This window comes from Psammomys obesus, unplaced genomic scaffold (assembly GCF_907164565.1).
Source record: "Psammomys obesus unplaced genomic scaffold, mPsaObe1.curated_primary_1811, whole genome shotgun sequence".
Classification (NCBI taxonomy): Eukaryota; Metazoa; Chordata; class Mammalia; order Rodentia; family Muridae; genus Psammomys; species Psammomys obesus.
In genome coordinates, this window is record NW_026587382.1 from 1990278 (window position 1) to 2012169 (window position 21892).

The 21892-nt window shown below is 52.6% G+C and overlaps 2 protein-coding genes and 1 non-coding gene across 4 annotated transcripts; all 3 read right to left on the bottom strand.

The window, feature by feature from the left end:
* Positions 1–312: 312 nt before the first annotated feature.
* Positions 313–13729, bottom strand: Sv2a (synaptic vesicle glycoprotein 2A). 2 transcript variants are annotated; one of them, XM_055603821.1, is made up of 13 exons: positions 13710–13729; positions 8878–9846; positions 7364–7544; positions 6193–6344; positions 5979–6112; positions 5323–5412; positions 5009–5119; positions 4746–4834; positions 4155–4319; positions 3812–3945; positions 2137–2343; positions 1466–1625; positions 313–991 (listed from the first exon to the last, which is right to left on the bottom strand). In XM_055603821.1, exons 2-13 carry the CDS (start codon positions 9497–9499, stop codon positions 808–810), a joined length of 2229 nt encoding a protein of 742 aa, XP_055459796.1. In that variant the 5' UTR covers positions 9500–9846; positions 13710–13729; the 3' UTR covers positions 313–807. The 2 variants fall into 2 exon arrangements, with proteins under 2 accessions (XP_055459796.1, XP_055459795.1); XM_055603820.1 differs by lacking the exon at positions 13710–13729 and adding an exon at positions 13164–13297.
* Positions 13730–17149: 3420 nt separating this feature from the next.
* Sf3b4 (splicing factor 3b subunit 4) lies at positions 17150–21844 on the bottom strand. The gene is made up of 6 exons (XM_055603867.1): positions 21773–21844; positions 21261–21389; positions 20327–20869; positions 19910–20116; positions 17878–18051; positions 17150–17560 (listed from the first exon to the last, which is right to left on the bottom strand). The coding sequence occupies exons 1-6, from the start codon at positions 21804–21806 to the stop codon at positions 17373–17375; spliced, it is 1275 nt and encodes a 424-aa protein (XP_055459842.1). The 5' UTR covers positions 21807–21844; the 3' UTR covers positions 17150–17372.
* On the bottom strand, positions 18247–18373 carry LOC129673973 (small nucleolar RNA SNORA19). The gene has a single exon (XR_008719757.1). It is a non-coding gene; the product is annotated as a small nucleolar RNA SNORA19 (small nucleolar RNA).
* Positions 21845–21892: the final 48 nt, after the last annotated feature.

Here is a 21892-nt window from a genome sequence, read left to right on the forward strand (position 1 = left end):
CTGGCTGGACTCTTAGCCCAGCCTGGCCTAGGGCTCCTCCCTCCCAGCCCTGACACAGATACAAGATCCTGGGAGGTACTATAGAAAAACAGTGTTGTGTATGTGTGTTTACCGAGACTACTACCCTTGGCTTATATTCAAACAGTATAGTGGTACCCTGCCCCGTGGTGCACGCACACACACACACACACACATACATGAGTGTATGCATACATCCACACACAGTCCTCCTAAGCTGCCTCAGAACTTACATAGAAACAAGAATCAGAAAACTAATTCCACAAAATCCAGGCTTCACATTTGTAGCCTGCATTGAGGTGAAAATGGAGACCAGAGGGCTGAGGTTTATTGCTGCTCCCCAGCATCCTTGGGTGGTTAGAGGGCACCCAAGACCCTTCCCACTCAAGAAGTTCTTTTGGTCCAAGCCTCAGCCCCAATATAACTCTGTACCTGTGATTCAGCTGGGCCTAGGCAGAGGGAATGACGGGGAAGGCGGAAGTTCTGGAATCCCTGGGGCAGGGAAACAGGGCCCCCACTAACGCTGCGGGAGAGAAGGGGCAGCTGGGCCTTCTCCTGTGCAAAGTCGAGGGTGGCGGCATTTGGGGAGAGCCTCCTCCCAAAACTGGGGTGAAGGGACCTTCCCATAGTCCCTGCCCATCAGGGTCACAGACATGCACACAGGCACACACAGCTAAGACACCAAACACGGGGGAGTGAGGACCAGGACAGCAGGGCAGGGTAGGGATAAAAGGAATTATTGGTCTCACAGTGTGCCTGCCATCCCTAAAGCCCCTGAGACCCCGCCCCTCACTGCAGCACCTGCCCCCGGGTCTCAGGCAGCTTCAAGGCCAGAGAGCTACCAAGGGCAAGGGCAGCTGAGGCAAAGAGGATGGGGGCAGCCTTAGTGATGCCCACAAAGGACGTGAAGATGCTGATCCCCAGCACTGCTGCCAGCTTACACAGGGCATTCAGGAAGCCGAAGGCGGTAGTCCTGCTCAGCCATCCCCAGAGCCAAGACACAAGGCAATCAGGACACCCAGAAGAAGGAAGATAGGCAGGTGGGAAAGTGAAGCAGGGCACGGAGGGCGGGGGGTGGGGGAGAGAAGGCAAGTGGTGTGCATGAGCGGGGGAGGGGGGAAGAAGGGGAGGGAGGATGAAGGGATGAAGAAGTGAGAAGGGAGGGTGGGCATATGGATTAATCGGGAGATGAGAGAGAAAGGAGACAGAAGCATGAGGTTAGTAACTAGCAGAGCAAAGAGCGAATACAAAAGCTTCCAAGTGTTAAGGAAAAACTCAGCAGAGATGTGTGTCCTATCCCTGACAACAGTCATAGCCCTAACAGAATTCTTATCCCTAACAGTATTCCTTCAGCCCTCCACTGCACCTCACTTCACCCCAGTCCTGACACACCTACCCACCCACCCCCACCTCTGCCCCACCCCCACCCTGCCACACTCCAAACTACCTCTTGTCCGAAGGGTAGAGTTCAACAGTCAGCACGTCCAGCGCATTCCAGGATGCAATGCTGACCCCCCCAAAAAGGCAGAGCAGAGCGATCATGGCTGACTCGCTGTTCCCAAAAGACAGGAAGAAGCAGGAAACGCAGGACATCACGCTGGACCCAGCTGGAGCCAGGAGAGGGGACAGCAATGAAACCCAGCCATGGCCCAGCGTGTCACCAGCTAGCTAGCTTGAGACGACCTGAGATAATCATTTCCAAAAGTGGCCCAAAGGAAGGCTTTTCACTGTCCTCATCCCCTGGTGTTTGTTAATGCCAGTAACAGTGGCAGCCATTTATCCAACACCAGCTATGAGCTTAGTAGCAGGGTGTTTTCAGTGTGCCTCTCCGAGACACCTGCCCTCTGAGAGACATTTTATTTCCATTCCTGTGTCACTCACAGGGTGTAACCTGCCCTAGGTGGAGCCGAACCCCAAGTCTAGAATCTCAAAGTCTGTACCCTATTTGCCTGTTATTCTCCCTACCTCTTTAACCCCCTAGAGTAACTGCGCCAGCTCCACCCCAAACCGCAGCACCCCCAAACAACACAGAGGGAGAAGCTCTCTGGATGATGCCCTCCACAGCTGGAGGTGAGCCTGCCGGACAGCCTGGCCCAGCGCCAGCCCTCATCCCCGTACCAAGCATCCTGAGCCTGCCGATCTTGTCCATGAGCAGGGCAGACACGATGTTTCCCGGAAGCACAGCCAGTGTCCCCAGGAAGCTGACAAAGTACACCATGTAGGCGCCTTCGCCCGTCCCTGTCACATCCAGCGGGCAGCCTTCCTTATTGTGCAGGAACGTGCTGTTCACCAGGCGGCTGTTCACAAACTTGTACTCAAACAGGTCTAGAGGAGCAGGACACAGAGGAACATGAGACGGAGGGGGCTCCCGCTCATGGCTTCTGTAGCATTTGCGGAAGTTAGCAGTCAGGGCTCTCAGCGTTGTCCTCGGCACTCATCGCAAAGCACCATGGGAAGTAGCAAGCTTTTTAGTAGCTGACTAACGGTACTCAAGAAGCTCGGTGTATGTGAGGCTTTACTAGCCTTTGCTTCTTGTTCGTCCTTTTTGTCCACCTGATGTGGCTGTAACTAGGAGGCCTGCTGCTGGTCTAGAAACTGCTTCTGAAGAAAACATTAAAACTAAAATCTAAGCTCTCTCTCTGCCATCTGCAAGGTGGGGAAAGCTTACACAGTACTCCATGTTAGCAGGCTGGGCAGTGCTGTGCACGCTTTTAATCCCAGCACTCTGGAGGCAGAGGCAGGCGGATCTCTGAGTTCGAGGCCAGCCTGGTCTACAGAGTGAGTTCTAGGGCAGCCAGGACTACACAGAGAGACCCTTTCTCAAAAATAAAACAAAGAAAGAGAAAAAGAAGATTCAGGAGGTTTTAAATTTTTAAAAGATTTTTAAAAGATCTTTTTTACATATTTTTAAAAGATTTATCGTGTGTGTGTGTGTGTGTGTGTGTGTGTGTGTGTGTGTGTACCATGAGCTCTCAGAGGCCAGAAGGCAAGGTTGGATCCTCTAGAGCAAGAGTTACAGGCAGGTGAGAGCTGCCTGCTGTGGGTGCCAGGAACTGAACCCAGGTGCTCTGCAAGAGCAGCAACCACTTAGCCTTCTCGTAACTGAGGAGAACCCAGCACCATTTTTAATGATATAAAAGCAAAAACCAACAACCAAACCAAACCAAACAACAACAACAAAACGGTCTCGCGTAGTCTAACCTGGCCTCAAACTTGCTTTCTAGTGAACTAGAGCTCCAGAGTGCAACATCATACTCACTTTAAAAAAATTTTAATTATTAGGGATTGAACCTAAAGAGCATCGCATGGGCCGGGCACCGCGCCACCACTAGCAGCTACTCTCAGCTCTTCCAAGTGTGTTTTCTTTTGAGACAGGAGTTTACGTTGCCAGACAATTCTCTGTAGACAATTCTCAGTCCTCCTACCTCATCCTTCTGAGGACAGGGATTACAGGCCGTGTCACTAGGCCAAGCTAAGAAATGGGCTGATGCCGGGATTCCCAACCTTCTTCTTATTAAATATCTCTTTTTATTGCCTTTCTTTTTCCCAATAACCCCGTTTACCCTCTTCAAAACTACATTAGCATTACCTCACTCTCTAATTACAGCTAAAGGTAAAGAAACGTGAAGCTTCCTTCAAATCACAGAAAAACACCCAGAAGATTTCCTGGTGGTGGCCGGTAAACAAGCCAGGGCTCCAGGGGACTCTCAGCTTGAGAAGTGCAATCTCGGGCATGAGAGAGCCTCCTCCTCCCTTCCTCAAGGCCCCAGTCCTGGCCCCATGGCCGCCTTACCAGTGTTATAGAACACGGTGTTGATGAACGTGCAGTTTCGGAAGAACGTGTTGCTGGATGTGACATCTTCGAAGTAACACTCCTCAAAGAGGGAATCCTCAAAGGACACGGACTTGAGCCGCAGCCCGATGAACCTGCAGGCCGGGATGATGAGACACGCCCCCGAGGCCCCGCCTTGCCCCCCTTCCCGCCCAGCCCCTTCACAGACTCACTCCCCTAGAGGTAGGGAGCGCACCAGCCCTGAGGTCAACACACAGGCCCCGCCCCCAAACACCTGGTCCTCAACTCAGAGGTGAGCAGTAGAAGGGACAGGGAAGAGAGCCGGCGGAAAGGCGCCGCGTACTTGTCATTGAAGTACTGGCCCCCTCGGTGGATCTGGTTCTCCAGCGTGAAGTTAAACGTCACGTGCTCCACACGCTCCCCCGGGAACACTTTGGTTCGGGCTGCATAGTCCACAGCCTGGAGGTGGCGGATCATGTCGGGAAACCAGACAGTCAGGCCGTAGTAGCTGGAGAGTGGAAGGCGCGGAATCAGAGAGGGTGGGTGAGGCAGGGGGAGGCCAGCAGTCGCCTGTGTGGCCACGTGCTTCCCGCCACACATACTCCTCCGAGCTCCTGCGCTTCTGGGGCCTGTGAGGTGTTCTCCGCCCCCATCATAGGCTCTTCCTGCCGGACATTTCCTCTCCCACCCCTCGGCCTGTCTCAATCCCATTCACCTGAGGACTGAGATCCCCACCCACCCAGCCCCATTTGTCACAGGGTCAAAGTTGAATATCTGTCAGCTTGAATTACAAGTTCGGTGTGTTAAGTAGGGAACCTGGATAAAGCGTCAAGAGGAGGGGAGAAGACAGCACCTTCCCTTCGTTCCCAGTCTCACTCTTCTTTAGCCACGCACTTTGCTCCCTCCCCTGAATGTTCTCACTGGTCCCTCTCACCTGAACGACATGGTGAACCACACGCCCATCATCATCAGAGTGATGCGCCGATACTCTGGACTGAAGCAGGAGAGGAAATTCCCCCAGACCTACAGGGACACAGTGAAGGCCAAAGACGTCTGGACTAGCTCTCCCTGCAGACCTCCACTTTCTGCTTTTCCGCCTCCCTCCGTTCATCCTCACCATCACACAGGTTCAAGCCCTCCCTTCTCCACTTCTCCCACTCCCTCTTTCCCTTGCTCCACCATTCAATCCACCCTTACCTGACCCCCCAGGCTCAAAGCCCGGACTCCCCAGCGCTGGTACCAGGTCCCTGTGTCAGACTGGATCTCAATCAACTCATCCTCCTGATGAATCGTTTTAATGTGGGTTACCTGGCACAAGAAAAGGGGTGCACTGACACACACTGTCTCCCAACCCGAGACAAGCGTCTCTCCCAGTAGCAAAATAAGAGGCAGGGAGTGCCCTGGGAAGGTTGGTGAGCTGCAGCTTGGTCTGAGGCGTCTAGGAAATGGGTAACGTCCAGAAAGGGTCCAAGGAGGGATTTGGAAGGTTGGTGGGAAGGGCTGGGGCTTACTGAGAAGACCCGCTCAGGGTGGCCCTTGGCTCGCATGTTGGTGTCATGAACTTGCTTCAGTACCATCCAGGCCTCATCATGCTTCCCGTTCTAGAACCACAAATACAATTCCCAACATTCAGTCTGGGGCTCCCAGAGCCGGTATTACAGAACCCATCCCTTTCCTCTGACTTCCAGGGTCCCAAGACACCAAAAGACTCCCAGCTCCCTCCCAAGCCTAACCTACGGGGATATACATCAGCCCAGGCTGGGGTACAGCAAGGCGTGACCAGACTTGGGCAAGAGTTGAGGGCAGGGGCTCGCAAGGGAAGAGATGGCAGCACAGATCCTAGGGGTTTCTCCAGAAGAACAAAAAGGAAAAGCCTAAGCTGAGGAAAATGATGGTCACAGAAGAAGCCACACCCTAATGTGCCGGAACTTGGTATGGGGGGTGTGAGGGTGGATCCCCACTTGAGCCTGCAGAAGCTTCAGCTACGCCACAGCCGATCATGGTTCCTACCTTCTAAACCGCTCTGGAGACACATTTTAAGACGAAAGAAGCACGATAAAGTCCCCCCGGAGTTATGGGCACGTGCAGGGGGGAGCAGTCACAAGAGTGCCGGACCTCATCGCATGCATTTTCATCCCTCCCCGTCCCACGGGAGCCAGCCATTCACCTCGAGGAAGAATCGGGGACTCTCTGGCTGCGTGGTCAGAGCCCCGATGGCGAAAACAGAGGGAAAGGCACAGACGAGGACAAAGACCCTCCAGCTGTGGAACTGGTAAGCCGAGCCCATCTGGAAGCTCCACCCTGGCAGACAGTCACAGAATCAGCAGAGGAGCGGGGGCGCGGCAGAGCGGGGGGACGCGGAGTGGGGGGCCCCTGCTCACCATAGTGGGGAATGATGGCCCAGGCCATGGCGGCTGCGTACACCCCACCAATCATCCAGAACATGCAGAGCCAGCTCAGGTGCTCCCCACGTTTCTCCTGGGCCAGAAACTCCGAAAAGTAGGAGAAGACGATGGGGATGGAACCGCCAATCCTGGGCATTTCAAAAGTTAAGCATTAGACAACAGCCATCACCCCAATCCTCTGCCCCAGTGTTCTAGGTCCTCAGCCCCCCCCCCCATCTCCATCTCATACATTATGTCCTACAAGCTCTTCTCAGCCACCAGCCACCAAGTCACCATTCCTGGGATGGCAGGACACAGGCAAGCAGGTTCGGGTCAAAGAAAGAGCAAGCATTAAATTAAACCTTGAAGGTGGCTAATTGTGGGGCGGGAGGCAAGCTCACTGCAGGAGTGTGGAGTGGTGTGCCTGTGCTCCCAGCAGCCAGGGCAGAGGCAAGAGGATGACTTCAAGTTCCAGGCCAGCCAAGGCTACATAGCGAGACTCCATCCAAATAAAAGTCCAAAAGCAAAACAAAACAGACAAGCCTTTACGGTGGACGTTCATACCCTTAATTCCAGCACCTAGGAGGCAGAGGCAGATAGCTCTCCAGCCTGGTCCATCGATACAGAGTGTGTTTTGGAACAGCTATGACTATGTCCAAATAAAAATAAAATTTTAAACCTCCACAGGAAAAGGGTAGGCAAAGTGGAGTCTTGGGGCAGGTATAGGAACAACCAAAAAACAAACAACAACAAAACATGGAGACGGACAATGAGGGCCTGGTACTTGCAGGAAGGGAACGACTTCATATTCTGCCAAAGAGGGTGGGTGTCAGCAAGGTTTTTTGACAAATTTAGGAAAAATGTACATTCGGGGAGGGGATAGCTCCAGGATACACATGAGCCCAGGGCCCAGTCCGAGGCCCACTGGACCTCTGTGTGGACAGCCTCAGAAAGAGCTGGAGGGAAGCTGGGGGGCTCAGGGACAGGCATAGGATCCTGGATGCAGGCAGGCAGGCACTGGACAGGAGGGGGGATGGGAAAGATGCTCATTCACTCCGTCCACGTGTGCTTAGGTATATGCAACACTCCTAACCCTGTACCGAGCGTATGTTACAGCAGCAACCAGGGCCCTGCGCTGTCTTTAAGGGTTTAGGATGTGGACACTCACCCAACCCCAGACAGGAGGCGGCAGAAGAGAAAAGTGCCGTAACCCTGGACGAAAGACGAGAAGAAGGCGAAGACGCTGTTGACGGAGAGCGAGATGAGCAGACACTGTCTCCGGCCCAGCCGATCAGCCAGGCCTCCCCAGAGGAAGGCTCCCACCATCATGCCCAGGTACACAATGAGGCCTGCAGAGGGACGGAAACCGGAGAGGTGTGACCCGCTATGCTGCGATTCTCCCATCCGCTCTCTCCTGGAGCCCCAACAATGGGGGCTGCAGCTGCTGACGTAGAATGGATCTGAAGAACTTCTAGGAGTCGGCTACGTCTAACAAAGAACGAGCCAGTCGGGTGCTGTGGCACGCCTGAAATCTCAGCACGCAAGGAGGCAGAGACAGGTGGAGCTCTGTGAGTTCAAGGCCAGCCTGGTCTACAGTCCAGGACAGCCAAGGCTACACAGGGAAACCCTGTTTCGAAAAAACCAAAAGTAAATAAAAAAGAGAGTGATCGAGGGTGGTGTGTGAGAGGCGGTGGATGGAGACCAGGCGCTCAATGGCAAGGAGGCAATGATTTTAGAGAAACCCTCCCTCACCCCCACCCCTCTTCCTCTCTGTCCTCTTCCCCTCCCAGCTCACCTGGAAGTAAAATAGATCTGCCTAGATTCCTAGATGCCCACCCCACCCCCACCCTCTCCACCCTCCCTGTATGTTGCTTGGGGCTTGGGGGGGGGGGCAGGAGGGGTTAGATAGTGTCTCACTGTGTAACCTTGGCTGGCCTAGAACTAACTGTGTAGACTAGGCTGGACTCAAACTCACATATCCACCAGCCTCTGCCTCCAGAGAGCTGGGACTAATTACACCTCACCCGGCCCTTCTCTTCCGCTTTTGATGCTCTCAAAGAGGAAGATCTTTTGTTCCTTGGGGAAGAGTCTCCAATACAAAGTTTATCCTTTATCCTCTCCCTAATACTTGGGGTCCTAAAATCCTCTAATTTACTGTTTCTTTCCTAAAACCAGAATTGGAATTGATTTTTAAAATTATCTCCAAACTTTGCATTTTATCAGTGTCCAAAACAAACAAGCCCAGAGAAAGAGAAAGACAGAAAGAGAGAGACAGAGAGGCAGAGACCTGTCTACGGTAAAGCCAGCCCTCAGTTTCTCCGCGAGCCTCTAGGATTTCTTATTCTAGACCGCTGTCCATCAGAGACATTCCCGGTCCCCAAACATCCCTCCAAACAGACCCTCCCCGTCTATAAAAAGGCATTTCAAAGTTGCCTTTTTCTGCAGTCTGGGAAAGGCACCCGGCAACGGGGTGGAAGGCTTTGAGGCCCACTCAACAGCAGCCCGACCCCACCGTGGCGGTTAGGCAGACAGCCAGCCAGACACTCCAGCTGCGCTCCCTCTCTTCCACACCCAATCGTATCCACCCAGCCTCCAGAAGAGGGTGTCTGCGGGTGGGTAGTGCGCGGGGACCCCTGGGCGTCCCGGGCACAGCGGCGCGAACGGGAAGAGCGGGGCTCTTACCTAGCATGCCTTTGTTGGAGTCAGACAGGCACATGTCCTTCTCAGCGCTGGGCAGCACGAAGCCCACGACAAAGATCTCCACCCCGTCAGCCATCAGCGCCAGGCCCAGGACGAAGTAGAGAGTCCACTGGAAGCGGCCGTGGCCGCACTCCCGGAGGATGGCCTCGTACTGCTGAGCCAGCTCTTCGCGATCTTTCCGCCGCTGCGCCTCCCCCCGGCCCCCAGGGGGACCCTCCCCGTCGCTCAGGCCCCCTCGCACGCCGGCCAGGGCCGCCCCGTCTGCCATCCGTTCGCTTTTGCCCCCAGATTCTGCCCGAGGGATGCCCTGATATTCGCCCTCGTAGATCTCATCCTCCTCGTCGTGGCCTTCGGTGGCGTCGCTGGAGGCGCCACCTTCCTCCTCATCCTGGGCCCCTTCTCCGCGGTAATAGCCATCAGCAGGGGCCGGGAAGTCGTCATCGTCGTCCTCCTCCTCGAAGCGGGAGTAGGACCTGCGGGAATACTCATCCTGGACCCTGTCCAGGCCCTTCACCACCTTCTTGGCCGCGTGCTTCTTAACCTCCTTGGCAATGTCTTTGGCCCCACGGATGAACGCCGTCCGGTCTCGGAAGCCTTCTTCCATGATGGGGCTTGGGGCGCGCTTCTCTGGGGCCACCTCACTCTCTCCGCTTGGTTTTCAGCCTTTTGCTCGGTGGCGTGTGGGGTCAAGAGGACTCTCTCCCCGAGTGAAATGGGTGCCAGTCTCTTTCGGCTCAGAGTAAGAGGAACTAGGGCCTGGCCAGTGAGGTCCAGGAGGGAAAAGGGAGAACAGAGCTCTGTTCTGCACCGGGTTTAGGAGGGTGAGTGGGAGAGGGAGAGGGGGAGAAGGGGAATGGGGCGGAAAGGGGAAGCCAGGTTGGAGAGGCTCAACTGAGGAGCCGACGTATTTCAGGGAGGACTTTCTACTTCCCTTCTGGAGCCTCTGCAGACCTAGGAGGAGAGAGAAAAGGAAGTTCACTAGGCTAGTGAGGCAGGGACAGTGTGGAACCCCTCTCCACCCAGACACACGCCGAGCCCACGTGCTCCGGGTGGCAGCTGCACCCCAGGTACCAGCCGTTAAAGAGGGATGGTTATCTGGGCCGGCTGTGGGACTCCAAGTATGCCAGTCGCTTTTCTGTGACCTTGGAGGGAGAGCCACGGGACGCGCTGCAGGAGCAGTGAGCCATCTGCCCTTCCCTAACCGCTGCCGGCATCCAGTTAAGACCCATTGCACAGAAGACCCAGGAAACGGGAGAAACAAGGGTTTCCTGCTCTGGTCTGGGCGGAAGCTCTGGTTGAGACAGAACTTGAGGGTGACGTGTGACAGAACAAGCCTTCCAATCAGGTTCTTCAGTCCACTGGTCAATCTGGAGGTGGGGGCCTGGGGCCTCCACCGTGCCTCCTCCAATGTCTCCCGAGGAGGGACTTCTCCCGGCTTAGCCTGGGAAGTAAGGCTATGCCTCCCGAGTCACGCAGACTGGGGTTTGGCGATGCATGGCTACGGCATGGTTCGCTCTTGCTTAGAAGGAAAAGGCGAGGGCTTAGTGATACAGTGTGCATATGCTTGCCACAGGACCCAGCACAGAAAAGGTAGTGAGACACCACCTCTAGCGTGGTGCCGACGGCATACAGCCAAGCCCCCTCTGCCTGTTCCTAAGGGTGAACGGCACAAGGGGACACCATCAAGGAGAATGCTGGTTGGATGCAAAGCACGTGACATTTGAAGTCCCCAACCCCCTCCTTGCTGACTGCTGATGGGCGGGTTGTCCCAATTTGCCTGAGCCTCAGTGTCCTTCTCTCCAACTTGATGATAATTAAATTAGGAAAATTCATTTCTCACAGTTGTGAAACTTAACCTCACACTATTATTCTATGAGTGTTAGCTTCCTTCCTTCCCTGCTGGATTTGAAAAGTGTGAAAGAAGCAGCAGACCGCAGCAGAAGTTCATCTTGGACCGCTGATGCCCGGAATCCTCCCAAGAACTCAGTGTTTAAACTAACCCCTGGAATTAGTTATATTTGTAGAGCAACAAGATAAAGACCCCAAAACGGAGACTTGGAACCTGGGTAGAAGATCCTGAACTAAAAGGGGACACACTGGCGGGATCCCCTTCTTTCAGAATGTCACATAGGCCCCCTTTCGCCCCTGGGAGCGGAAGCGACTACCTGAAGTCATGTTTCTAATGGGAGTCTAAGGTCTATGGTTGAGCCTCCTTCCTCCAGGGTCTCCCTTCCTAATCCCCCTTAATCCCCCTGCTTCTTCAGGAGTCTGTGAAAAAGGAGTCCACAAATACCGCATTGCGTAGGCAGCCGATGGAGAATGAAGGGGACCTAGGGCCGCCCCTAAAAAGAAAAAGAAGAAAGACATTCCCCAAAGGGAGGTAGAGGATCGCCTCCTTTGTGGCAACAGGGGACGCAGGCCTAGATTCAGAGCAAGATCCTTCCCCCTTAAAACTATCCTCTGCTCCCACCCAGCCTTGACTAATGTCATACACACACACACACACACACACACACACACACACACACACCGCTGGTGGGAAATGGTAAATACTGCTATGTCATTCGTAAAGAAGCACAGGCACAGATGTAAGCACTGCACAACAGTGACCAGAAGCAATGGCCCCTGTGTCACCTTTTCTCCGTGCTCCAGGGACCAGCCACCCTCAGTGCAATGCAATTCATGCTCCTCCCCTTTCTTTCCCAACCTTGATCTCCCCTCAAACCCTGAGGGCATCTGGCCAGCCAGGGTCTGCTTCCCCTGCCTGTGGACACTCCTTACTCCTCAGAGGTGAGTGTGGGCAGGGAAGGCTCCCACATCCATCACAGGAGATGGTGGCTCAACAGCCAGCTCCCCCAGGGCCAACAAGCCCAGAAGGGAGAGAGAGAAGACAAATTCTTTGAGCTGTTGAGGAAGTGGTGCTATATTTAGCCCGAGAAGCGCACAGGGTGGCTGAGCCTGAGAAACACAGACGGCCCTGGGAGAGGTGGGGTTAAAGGAGACCAGGCTGGGATTTACCAAGTCCTCTAAGGCTGGCTGGCTTCACCTGACCAGAAGAAATGCGTCCAGATTTTCTGCAGGAGGTGGAAAGGGCCTCCTAGTCATGCCTTCCCTTTCAGGGCAACTGCTCAGGTCCAGACTACCTCCCTAATCAAAGCCCCTGCCTTAGAAGCCACCCAGGTTTTCAGCCCATCCTCTCCCAAGTCATTAAGAAGTGACAAGGTCATTAAGAAGCAGTCATTTGTCAAAAGGTTCTCATGGAAAAGGACAAGGGACAGAGAAGATAGAGTGGGGGGGGGATTCCAAAGCTCCCCTCCTGCACCATAGCTTGATAACTGAGCCTCCTACCCTTCCCCAGGACCAACAGGGCTGCCCCTCACCCCCACAATCTACCCCTGGGTTCAGAAGATGGGAGCATCCGGTTTCGTCGTGGGGGGGGGGTGTCAGCTGAGAATGCACACGAAGCTCACGGAGAGGGCAGAGAGAGGCAGAGAGAATGCTCCCCTCGCACAGGCTTAGGGACTGCCCCTGCCAGGATGACGGAGACCCCCACCCCCACCTAGCCTAGGCTCTGGTAAGAGGCATGAGGCCCTGGGACAGATTCCACTGCGGCCCCACCTCTGGTCCTGCTGCTGGGCAGGTGCGCGCTATCATTCTGCCCCCCTCTCCTCCCCACCAAACTGCCTCCAGCCCCGGGTCCTGGGCCCCAGCCCCCAGGTGCTTCTTCCCATCTCGGTCTCTCGGGCGTTTCATTCCTTCTATCCTCTAGCAACCCTACCTCTCTGCCCCTAACCCACCCAAGTCCAGGCAAGAGAGGCAGCACTCATTCTCTGGCCCCAGCCAAGGTCATTTATCATGGGGGGGGGGGCACATACATTAAGGGGAGAAGGGGAGGGAGTTTGAGGGAGCCTCAGCTTACCTAACAACCCCTTGCCACGTTTATACCCAAAGATTGTAATGGAGACTTAGACTAAGGTAGAAAAAAAACATCCTCATCTATATATGTATCTATGTATGTATGTGTGGATACATACATATACATATGTGTATGTGCACATACATATTTATTTATTCAAGTACATTCTCAGAGCAACTGGAATAAATGGCCCATTCCCCAAACCGCTAGCATCACCACCACCACCCCTCACCCCTACGGCAGGGACAGTCACCCTCCCCGTGAGTCAAGCATCAGAGGTAAAATGGCTGCAAGGCTGGGCAAGGATGCTTCTGCCTGGGGCGGGGTGGAGGTGAGAGGAGAGGGGTCTCACCTGAGCTGGCTTCCCCGGGTCAGGGAGTCCCCGGGTAAGGGAGGGGGTCCAGCCGCGGGGCTGAGGCGGCAGCGGCGACTGCTCCTCGTACCAGGGGAAGCAGCACTGCAGCCTGCCCCCAGCACGCGCTCCGGCCCCGCCTCCGCCCCCCCCCTCCTCCGCGCCAGTGAGCATCGGGAGAGACCATTGTGGGGAGGGAGGGTGGCAAAAGAAAAGGATGGAGAGGGGACTTAGGACACAGGAAGGAAAGATGATGAAGGGACTGGAGGGGATGTCAGGGCGACGGCTGGAAATGACAGTTTTTCTCAGCCCTTTCCTCCCTAGCAAAAGATGACAGAAACTAAAGGAAGACATTAATAGTGGTTAGGAGAGCAAGTGGGGAGACAGAGGGTGAGCTAGCCCCTTCCTTAGCACCCAAAGCCAGGATGACAGAACCCAGGAGTCCCAGCGGTTCTCGCTGCCTTAAAGACAGCTTCCTCCCCATCTACATGGCTCCCTGGAATTAAGAACCTTCCCCCAAACCCACAGCTCAGAGCCTAGGTTCACCTGGCTATGGGAGAGGATGCAGAGATATCAAGGCGTGGTTTCTGAACAGCCGGCGTCAGTGACTCCTGGGTCCCTGTCATCTGTCTCCGCCAAAACCAGCCCAGATTGTTGTACAAGGCCAACTTCCTCCTCCCCTTAATTCAGCTGCTGGGAGCAGAGGCTGGGGAAGGAGTTTGTTTACACATCTGATTAACTGGACATTTCCCTTTTCATCTACTCTCCCCAGTAACTCATAAAAAAAATAATAATCCCATTAACACCTCCCTCTTCCAGAGGAGGGCGTGCTCAGCGCTCACTCGGGTCCTTTTTTATGTCTTCCCTGTGTCAGTCTCAGATAACCTGGCCTGACTATCCAAGAGCTATCACTTGGTGAACATCTTTGCTCCAGAAGTCAGAGACAGTCTGAAGATGTCCACCCTGAAGAAATCCACTCCAGGGAAGACCCTGGAATTGTCTGGACAGAGCGCTGACAAAGGCTTAGCCCAGGTTTCCACTTCTGGCTTTTGGCCAAGTCCTCTGCCTCTGTGAATGGCAGGCTTCTTCTCTAGAACACAGAATGTTCTGCTCATTAGGTGGGTCTCGGAAGCTGGGCTGTATTAAACCTCTGTGCTGGCAGCCTGTGTGCTGAGAGAGTTCCCAGACGACGTTTGACATGTTTACTAGGCCAGGGATTCTGGCCTAAGTTTTGTACAAGCCAATGCTGGACTTGGGGAATGTTTGGGTCAATAAAATTCACAATTAAAGACATAATAGATAATAATTTACCTTAAAAACTCAGCTCTCAGCTACACTGAGCATTTTTCGTGTCCAGGACATTCTCCTCTGAAAGCCAGATCAGGACCAGGTCAATGTATAGTTGCAGAGAAACGGAAGGGGAGGATTTGTATCTTTAATGGCATCTGGCCATCCCCAGTAGAATGCCAATGAATCCAAAAACCTCTCCTGGCAACAACTCTCTGCCCCACCTCTGGGGCCTGGGAAGCCTTGCCAGTGCTCTAGAACTACTCTGAATCTGCTGGCTGAAGTACTCTTTCCAGGACGGTGCATGAACAGCTCCGCCCACTCGGGCCTTGGGGACTGGCCCTTTACTAGGCTTTCATTCATGACCCTTCTTAAGGTTAATGTATCTTTTAACTTAAATAATAGTTCCCCATTTTAAGTGATAGCCGAGCCTTGCTGACAGGAAGCTGCTCCTTCTCTTTCAGGTGATTCTGCACTGATGTATTAGTTTCTCAGAAGAAACACTGTACTCATCAGCACAAGCCTTTTTGTCCCATCTAGTCAGCAAGCTGATGCAGGAGGATCCCAAGTCCGATGGCCGTCTGGGCTACAAGATGAGTTTAAGGCCATTTTAGCGAGGCCCTGTAGCAAAATAAAAGGCAGAGAGGGCCAGAGATATGACCCAGGGCTGATTCAATCCCCAGGACTGCAAGCATTCTGAAAAGGGGAAATATACAGTTTAAGTTCTGAGGAAAGGCTTAAGTCATGTACTTCACCACCTCCCCAGTCCCCTGAACAGGACTAACACTCTGGGCCTTTCCAGCTTCTACCTGACCATTTCCCTTGTTCACATCGGGCAGCCCCACAATTTTGCTACTGTGTCCACTAGGTGATTCACACATTTCCATCTCCAGGCCACGCCTGTTTCCACCTGCCTAGTCTACATTACCACCTCAATGTCTGATTATCAACCAGGGCAGCTAGAACTCCTGGGACAAGAGCTCACAAGAGCCCACAGCTGAAGGAGCATGGTCTCTTTCACTCAGGGTCATACTGAAGGGTTTCCATGGTCACCAATGAACAAGAGTTGAGAAGCACTAAAGCCTCTGGAGCCCCCCACCTGGCTCTGACTTCAGCCAAGCATCAACTACCCCCTTCAGTGCAGTATCCTGATGCTCTGATGGCAGAGCAGGATTGGCGGCAATGCCGTAATTCCAGCATTCTACTGGCAGAGGCAGGAAGACAGTTTGAGGCCAGCTTTCCTTAGGCTAAACCATCTTTTTGCTTGAGACAGGGTCTCTTTAAAGAGCCCTGGTTGTCCTAGAACTAAGTAGGCCAGGCTGGCCAGGCTGGCCTTGAACTCAAGAGATCCACCTGCCTCTGCTAGGATTAAAGGTGTGCACAATGCCTGGCGAGGAAGATCATCTTAATGGCAAAAAGACTATTTGGATATCACCTTTTTCCTAAGAAAGTCTTCCTGAAGTTTCCAGACCAAGTCAGGTTATCTTTTATCCTGCTCCCAAAACATCTTGTTTCAATAAATGTGTCTTGTATTGGTTCTGACAGCAATGCCTGCCACTAGCAGGGCCACTATAGAAACCATAAAAATGTTAAGAGTGGAAATTGTTTGGAAGAACCAAGAATGTGAGCAAAATGAGGAATATACATACTGAAAATGAACATTTATTATTGTCCTTACTCACTTTGTCTAGCAATTACTTAAGACATTTACATGACTCAAAATGAAAGCCATATTAACACAGTCAAGAAATTAAGCTGCAGCCAGGTACGGTGTCCCATGCCTGTAATCCCAGCACTCTGGGAGGCAGAGGCAGGTGGATCAGAGGCAGGTGAGTTCAAGTCCAGTCTGGTCTACAAGTGAGTCCCGGTCAGCCAGGACTACACTGAGAAATCCTGTCTCAAAAAAAGAAAAAGAAATTAAGCTTCAGTTGGGCATGGGGGTACACACCTTTGATCCCAGCAGAGGCAGGTGAATCTCTTGAGCTCACAGCCAGTCTTGGGTACACAGTGAGTTCTAGGACAGCTAGGGAGCTCGGTTCCAAAGTCTGGCCCCAACAAATAAAAATTCAATCAATCAACCTTCCCTCCATATTTTAGTGTAAGTTCCACTGGTTGGTCGATATATTATTAAAATATAGGCAAACACATATACATATCTGCTACCACTTAGACAAGGTAGCAAATCATGAATGTGGTTCTGTGTGTGTGTGTGTGTATAACTTTGCTTACTATGACCTACACATCTCACACCTTTTACAAATACATAGAGAATCTTCTTCCCTCTGGTGCCAAGGACAGGACCTCTCCAACGCAAAGGATGCACTGCACCACTGACCTGTACTCCCAGCTCCTCCCTGGTCGTTTCAAAGCTGCATAGTGCTCTAGCGTGAGGCTTTACCTTTCATCCAGCCCTCACTGACACACCTTCCAGCTGAACTCCAGATGGTGCCACAATGGAGACTTTTCTGCAAGTTACTCTTTGCCAACTTATCACCAGCCATTTTATCTCTGTTGTTAATGGCCCCTTGTTATAAACCAGAAGACAGGCTCTATTCCAAGAAACAACTGCTCTAGATGTGCTGAGGTAGGCCCCTGCAGTACAGCAATATTCAGAATAAACCTTCACAACGTACACACTATGGCCATCTTTTGTACCTCTCCTCCCACAATACCCTGACTTAAGTTACTTCACCAAAGAATAAGCAAGAAGTATAGTTTTATTTCTCTATACATGTGTAAAACAATTAGGACCAACATTTTAAACAGAAATGAGTAAAAATCCCCTGTGGAAAAAAATGACACTGAAATGGGGACAGAGCTGCTGTGAGGGGTCACATTAGCCCTGACAAGCTACAGCAACTCTGATTGGTCCAAGAAATGAAGATCCTGGGAGGATATAAGAGGGAGACAAAGGACGGCAATTTACTGAGGAAGTGGGCCTCGAAGTGGACCACGAGGTGGAACTGGGGGCCGTGGGGTGGGTCTGGGTGGAGGGAGGGGCCCCCGCTGGTAGCCATAGGGAGGGGGTCTCGGAGGACCAGTGTATCCATGAGGGGGCATCAACGGAGGAGGCCCACGCATACCGTGTGGAGGCATGGGGCCTGGGTGACCTGCAGGAAGAAAAGATCAGTTAATAAGTGAAAGTAGGAAGCAGTTAATATTGAGATCAGTAGGGGCTAAGATAAGAGAAGAGAAGAGATGTGAGAAGCCAGGGAAAGGGCATGGGGCAGGGCAATGAGAAAAAGCTGTAAGAACAGCAGAACCAACAACTCGATGACAGGCGCTCCACAACCCCAGCGCTTGGGAAGCTGAGGCAGGAGGAGCAGGAGCCAAAGCTTCCTAAGCTACAGAGTGTCTGCACGTCTCTGTCTCTCTCACACACACAGAAACATATGCAAGAATAAGAAAGGGGCTAGCGACCACTCACCCATGGGAGATCCAAAAGGAGGCCCTCGTGGGGGCATGCCCATCGGAGGAGGTCCAGGATGAGGCATTCCAGGCGGTGGTCGAGGCGGTGGCTGGCCCCCGGAGCCTGGAGGTCCAGCATGCGGGTGTCCTAGGCCATGAGGGCCATGGTGGGCCAGCTGCATCTGGGACATCCCTATGAAAATAAAACAAACACAAAGAGAAGAGAGACATGGAAAACAAGGCCAACAAAACAGAAGAGAAGAAAATTACAAAAGTGACAAGAGATTAAAACAAGGTTGGTGCTGTCCTTCACCCCTTTCTGCAATAAAACCCAACCAAATGCACAGGCACTTCATTTTCTATGATTTTTTTTTTTTTTAAAATCAACACTTGTCTGAAGGTGACTGACAGCAGTGGCTAAAGTAGTCATGCTGCTAATTTACCTCCAAGTTTATTTAGCACATCAGAAATATCTTTTCTCTTGATGTGAAGAAAAAAGACAATGAAATGTGCACTTACTTTCCTTCTCTGATTCAAGTATGGGGATGGCGACAGCAAAGTCCAGAACAAGCAGAACTTTTGTTCTGTGCAGGGCTTGGAAGGTGGCAGGTAATGGCAGGGCAAAGGCTTGACTCTAAAAGGCCAGTAAGAACTCCTTAGGAGTTCAGGCCTGGGAGCTGTATCCCCAGCATACTAAAGGCTGAGGCAGAGGGATCAGTAGTAGTTGAAAACCAGCCTTAGCTACCTAGCAAAGTTGAGACCAGTCTGAGGTACATATAAGAGTCTGGCTCAAAACAGAAATAAAACAAAAACCCCACAAACTAAAACAAACCAAAAAAAAAAAAAAAAAAACCCCATAAAATTTTAGCCCACCTCATGGTGCACACTTTTAATTCCAGCACCGGGGAGGCAGAAGCAAGTGGATATGTGTGCGTGTAAGCTAGCCTGGTCTAGAGAGCAGCCAGGTCAGCCAGGGCTCCACTATAAACTATATCCGGCCACCCACCCAAAAGAGGAGTCCTCAAGGGGACCAGAGAGTGGCTGTCAACTGCTCCAGGCAGGAAGGTTAACAAGTGCAAACACAAGCACTCAACATGATAATACCAACTTGCCATCAGGAGACCCTGAATACCGATCGCTAGGACAGCGAGTTTATGTTTCATTAAGTAAAAGGGAACAGAAAATTTAAGGAAATGCCTATGAGTACCCCAGAAAAGTTACTCGGTGAAAGAAGATCAAAGACAGAGACCGTGAATCACAGTGACAGGACGTTCCTACAGAGGGCGCTGGCTTGTGGCGACAGACCTGCTCTGCAAAGCAGGTGACAGAGCGGACTAATGCCCGGAGTTGTGAACTCAGCTCCAAGAAGAGCTGCCTGAGATGACGTGAGGAGAGAACCGGGACCTGTGGGGCTGAGCCTGTTCTAGCCAGCCAAGAACCAAGGACCAGAGAATCAGAACCTGTACATCTAATGCTACAGATGAACAGAAGAGAACCAAGCACAAAATTTATACAAAGGAGTGGATCCTGGCTGCTAAGGTTGACAAGTCGCCTAGAGAATCCAAAAAAACAAAAAAGGCAACAATTCCAAACAAGACAGAGCTGCTTACAAGTTTAACGGTGGTGAAGAACAACAATGGCCCTGTGGCCCGCAGGTGCTCACCTTTACTCCCAGCACTGAGGAGGGGCAGGCGGATCTCCCAGCTGGAGGCCAGCCTGCTCTACAGAGTGAGTTCCAGGACAGCTAGGGCTACACTGAGAAACCCTGTTCACCCCACCACCCACTCCACAAAAAAGAAAAAAAGTAGGAAAGTCTCCTAGATTTGGCAACTGGGTTACTATGCTGCAGTCAGAGCAGAGGATGAGAGTTTTGAAGTACAGGCTATTCTTCAGAAAATGTAAGAAACAGGTAAAATGGGAGCACCAAAGTGTACAAAGTACTGTTTGTTTTCTGAAGGAAAGGACTCTGGACTATTTCCACCCAAGACAAAGAGCAGCAGTGACAGAGACCTCTCACAAGCTCAGCTCCTACCCCAGCGCAGAGCACTTACCTGGATGGGGCATTCCAGCCGGTGGGAACGGATGAGGGTGAGAATGTCCGTGGCCAGGATGTCCAGCCCCTGGAGTCCCTGCTGCTGGGGGGCCATGTCCTCCAGCCCCTGGTGGCATAGGTGGTGGAGGCATGGCTGGAGGTATCCCAGGAGGGAGGGCCCCAGGAGGCGGCACTGGCGGTGGGAAGGAGCCAGGAGGAGGCATGCCTGTGTACAAAAGACAGTTAATGGCCACGAAACAACAATGCCTTACAGAGCTCCAGCCTCTGAGGGCACCCACCGTCTTCACCGCCGCCACCGCTCCTCACCCCTTTCTCACTGCACACTGGTTTAATGGCTTACTCTTTCAGGGTTTTCTCTGCCCCTAACCCTTCCTCCCAAGGGCTTCACTAGTGTAGTCTGAGCCAAAAGCTTTACCTGGTGGAGGAAGCCCAGAACCCAGGGATGAAACCACAGGATTGGGGGCAGAAGGCGGAGGGGGCGCATCCGCAAACAGCTGATGAGGGCGGTCAGCCTGGGACAGTGGATTCTGGGCCGCCAGAAGTCGTTCAGCTGCTGAGCCATGACGCTCGCCCTTAGAGTCCTTCTTGAAGGCGTAAGACACAGTGATTGGGCGGTTACACAGGTACTGCCCATTCATGGCCTCAATTGCTGCATCCGAAGCATCAAATGAAGCAAAATTAATGAAGGCATAACCCTTGGAGTTGCCTGTGTCGGGGTCCCGCATAATCTTAGGGGTCTGTAAGATGACTCCAAAAGCGCTGAAAGTATCGTAAAGCAGCTTCTCATCAATTTCGGGGTCCAGGTTCCCAATGAAAATGTTGGCTCCTACATCCAGGTTTTTGTTGTGAGCCGAGGCCTTGTTCACCCGTATTGGCTTCCCATAGAGTTTGATCATGTTCATAATCTTAATGGCATAGTCAGCATCTTCCTCACTCAAAAATTCAACAAAGCCATAACCTGGAGGGGGAAAATCACTCAGGTGAAGAGATTCAAAATGAAATATTAACTCACCAGCCTCCAAACACAAAGAACCGTCGTAGAATAGCTGTGGGTGCTGTTGGTGCACGCCTTTAGTCCCAGCACTCAGGTGGCAGAGGCAGGCTGACCCATGAGTTCGAAGACAGTTCGAGTTCTAGTACAGCCAGGGCTACACAGGGAAGACCTGTCTCCAGAACAAAACAACAAAATGACAGGATAATCTCACTTCTATTGAGGATGGTTCTGGTAACTAACGCTAGAGAATATTCCATAAACAAACTGAACTGAAGCTTAAGGGAAAGAAAGCTTTAGGCCGCTCATTCCGAAATAGTTGTGACTAGTCTGCTGGGGCCGTTAACCATGTACTCACCTTGGTGCTGGCCAGTGACTCTGTCCTTTGGCATGTGGGTGTTGACCACTGGCCCTGCCTGGAGAAAGAGCTCCCACAGCAGTGGTTCGCTTACTTTCTCGTCTAGACCCCCCACGTACACCGTGGCATCTAAAGGGAGGAAGCAGGAGGTAAGGTCAACGTCAGCAGTGAAAAAGAAAACAAAAACCAAAAACGTTAACTAAAGCCGTGAACCCCCCCTCCCCCCGCCTGCCTACTCTGGAAAATTCGCTAAGATCTATTTCGGCCTTCTTGCTGATTCTGTATTTCCGGGAGAGCTGCATTTGTCTGTTTGGTAGTGGGCGTGCACAGGGGCCTGAACCGAAGGCATCGACCCTCACAGGCCTCGGCCTGCACCCGGCCTCCAGGCCGGCGCCCAGAGATCGGTCTCACGCCGGGGGAATCGAGTCTCCCCGCCTCGGCGGACGCGCTTCTGTCGCTAACCTTCCCTCCGCCTCCCCCGGGCCCATCTCAGGCTCTTCTCTCCCAATTACCCTGATTCCGTTCGGAAATCGGCCCGGCAGCCATGGCGAAAACGCTCCCGCCGTCTCTAAGCAGCGGCACCGCCCTCTGACCTCAGTTTCTACTTCCACTTCCGGGCCAAGGCTCACATT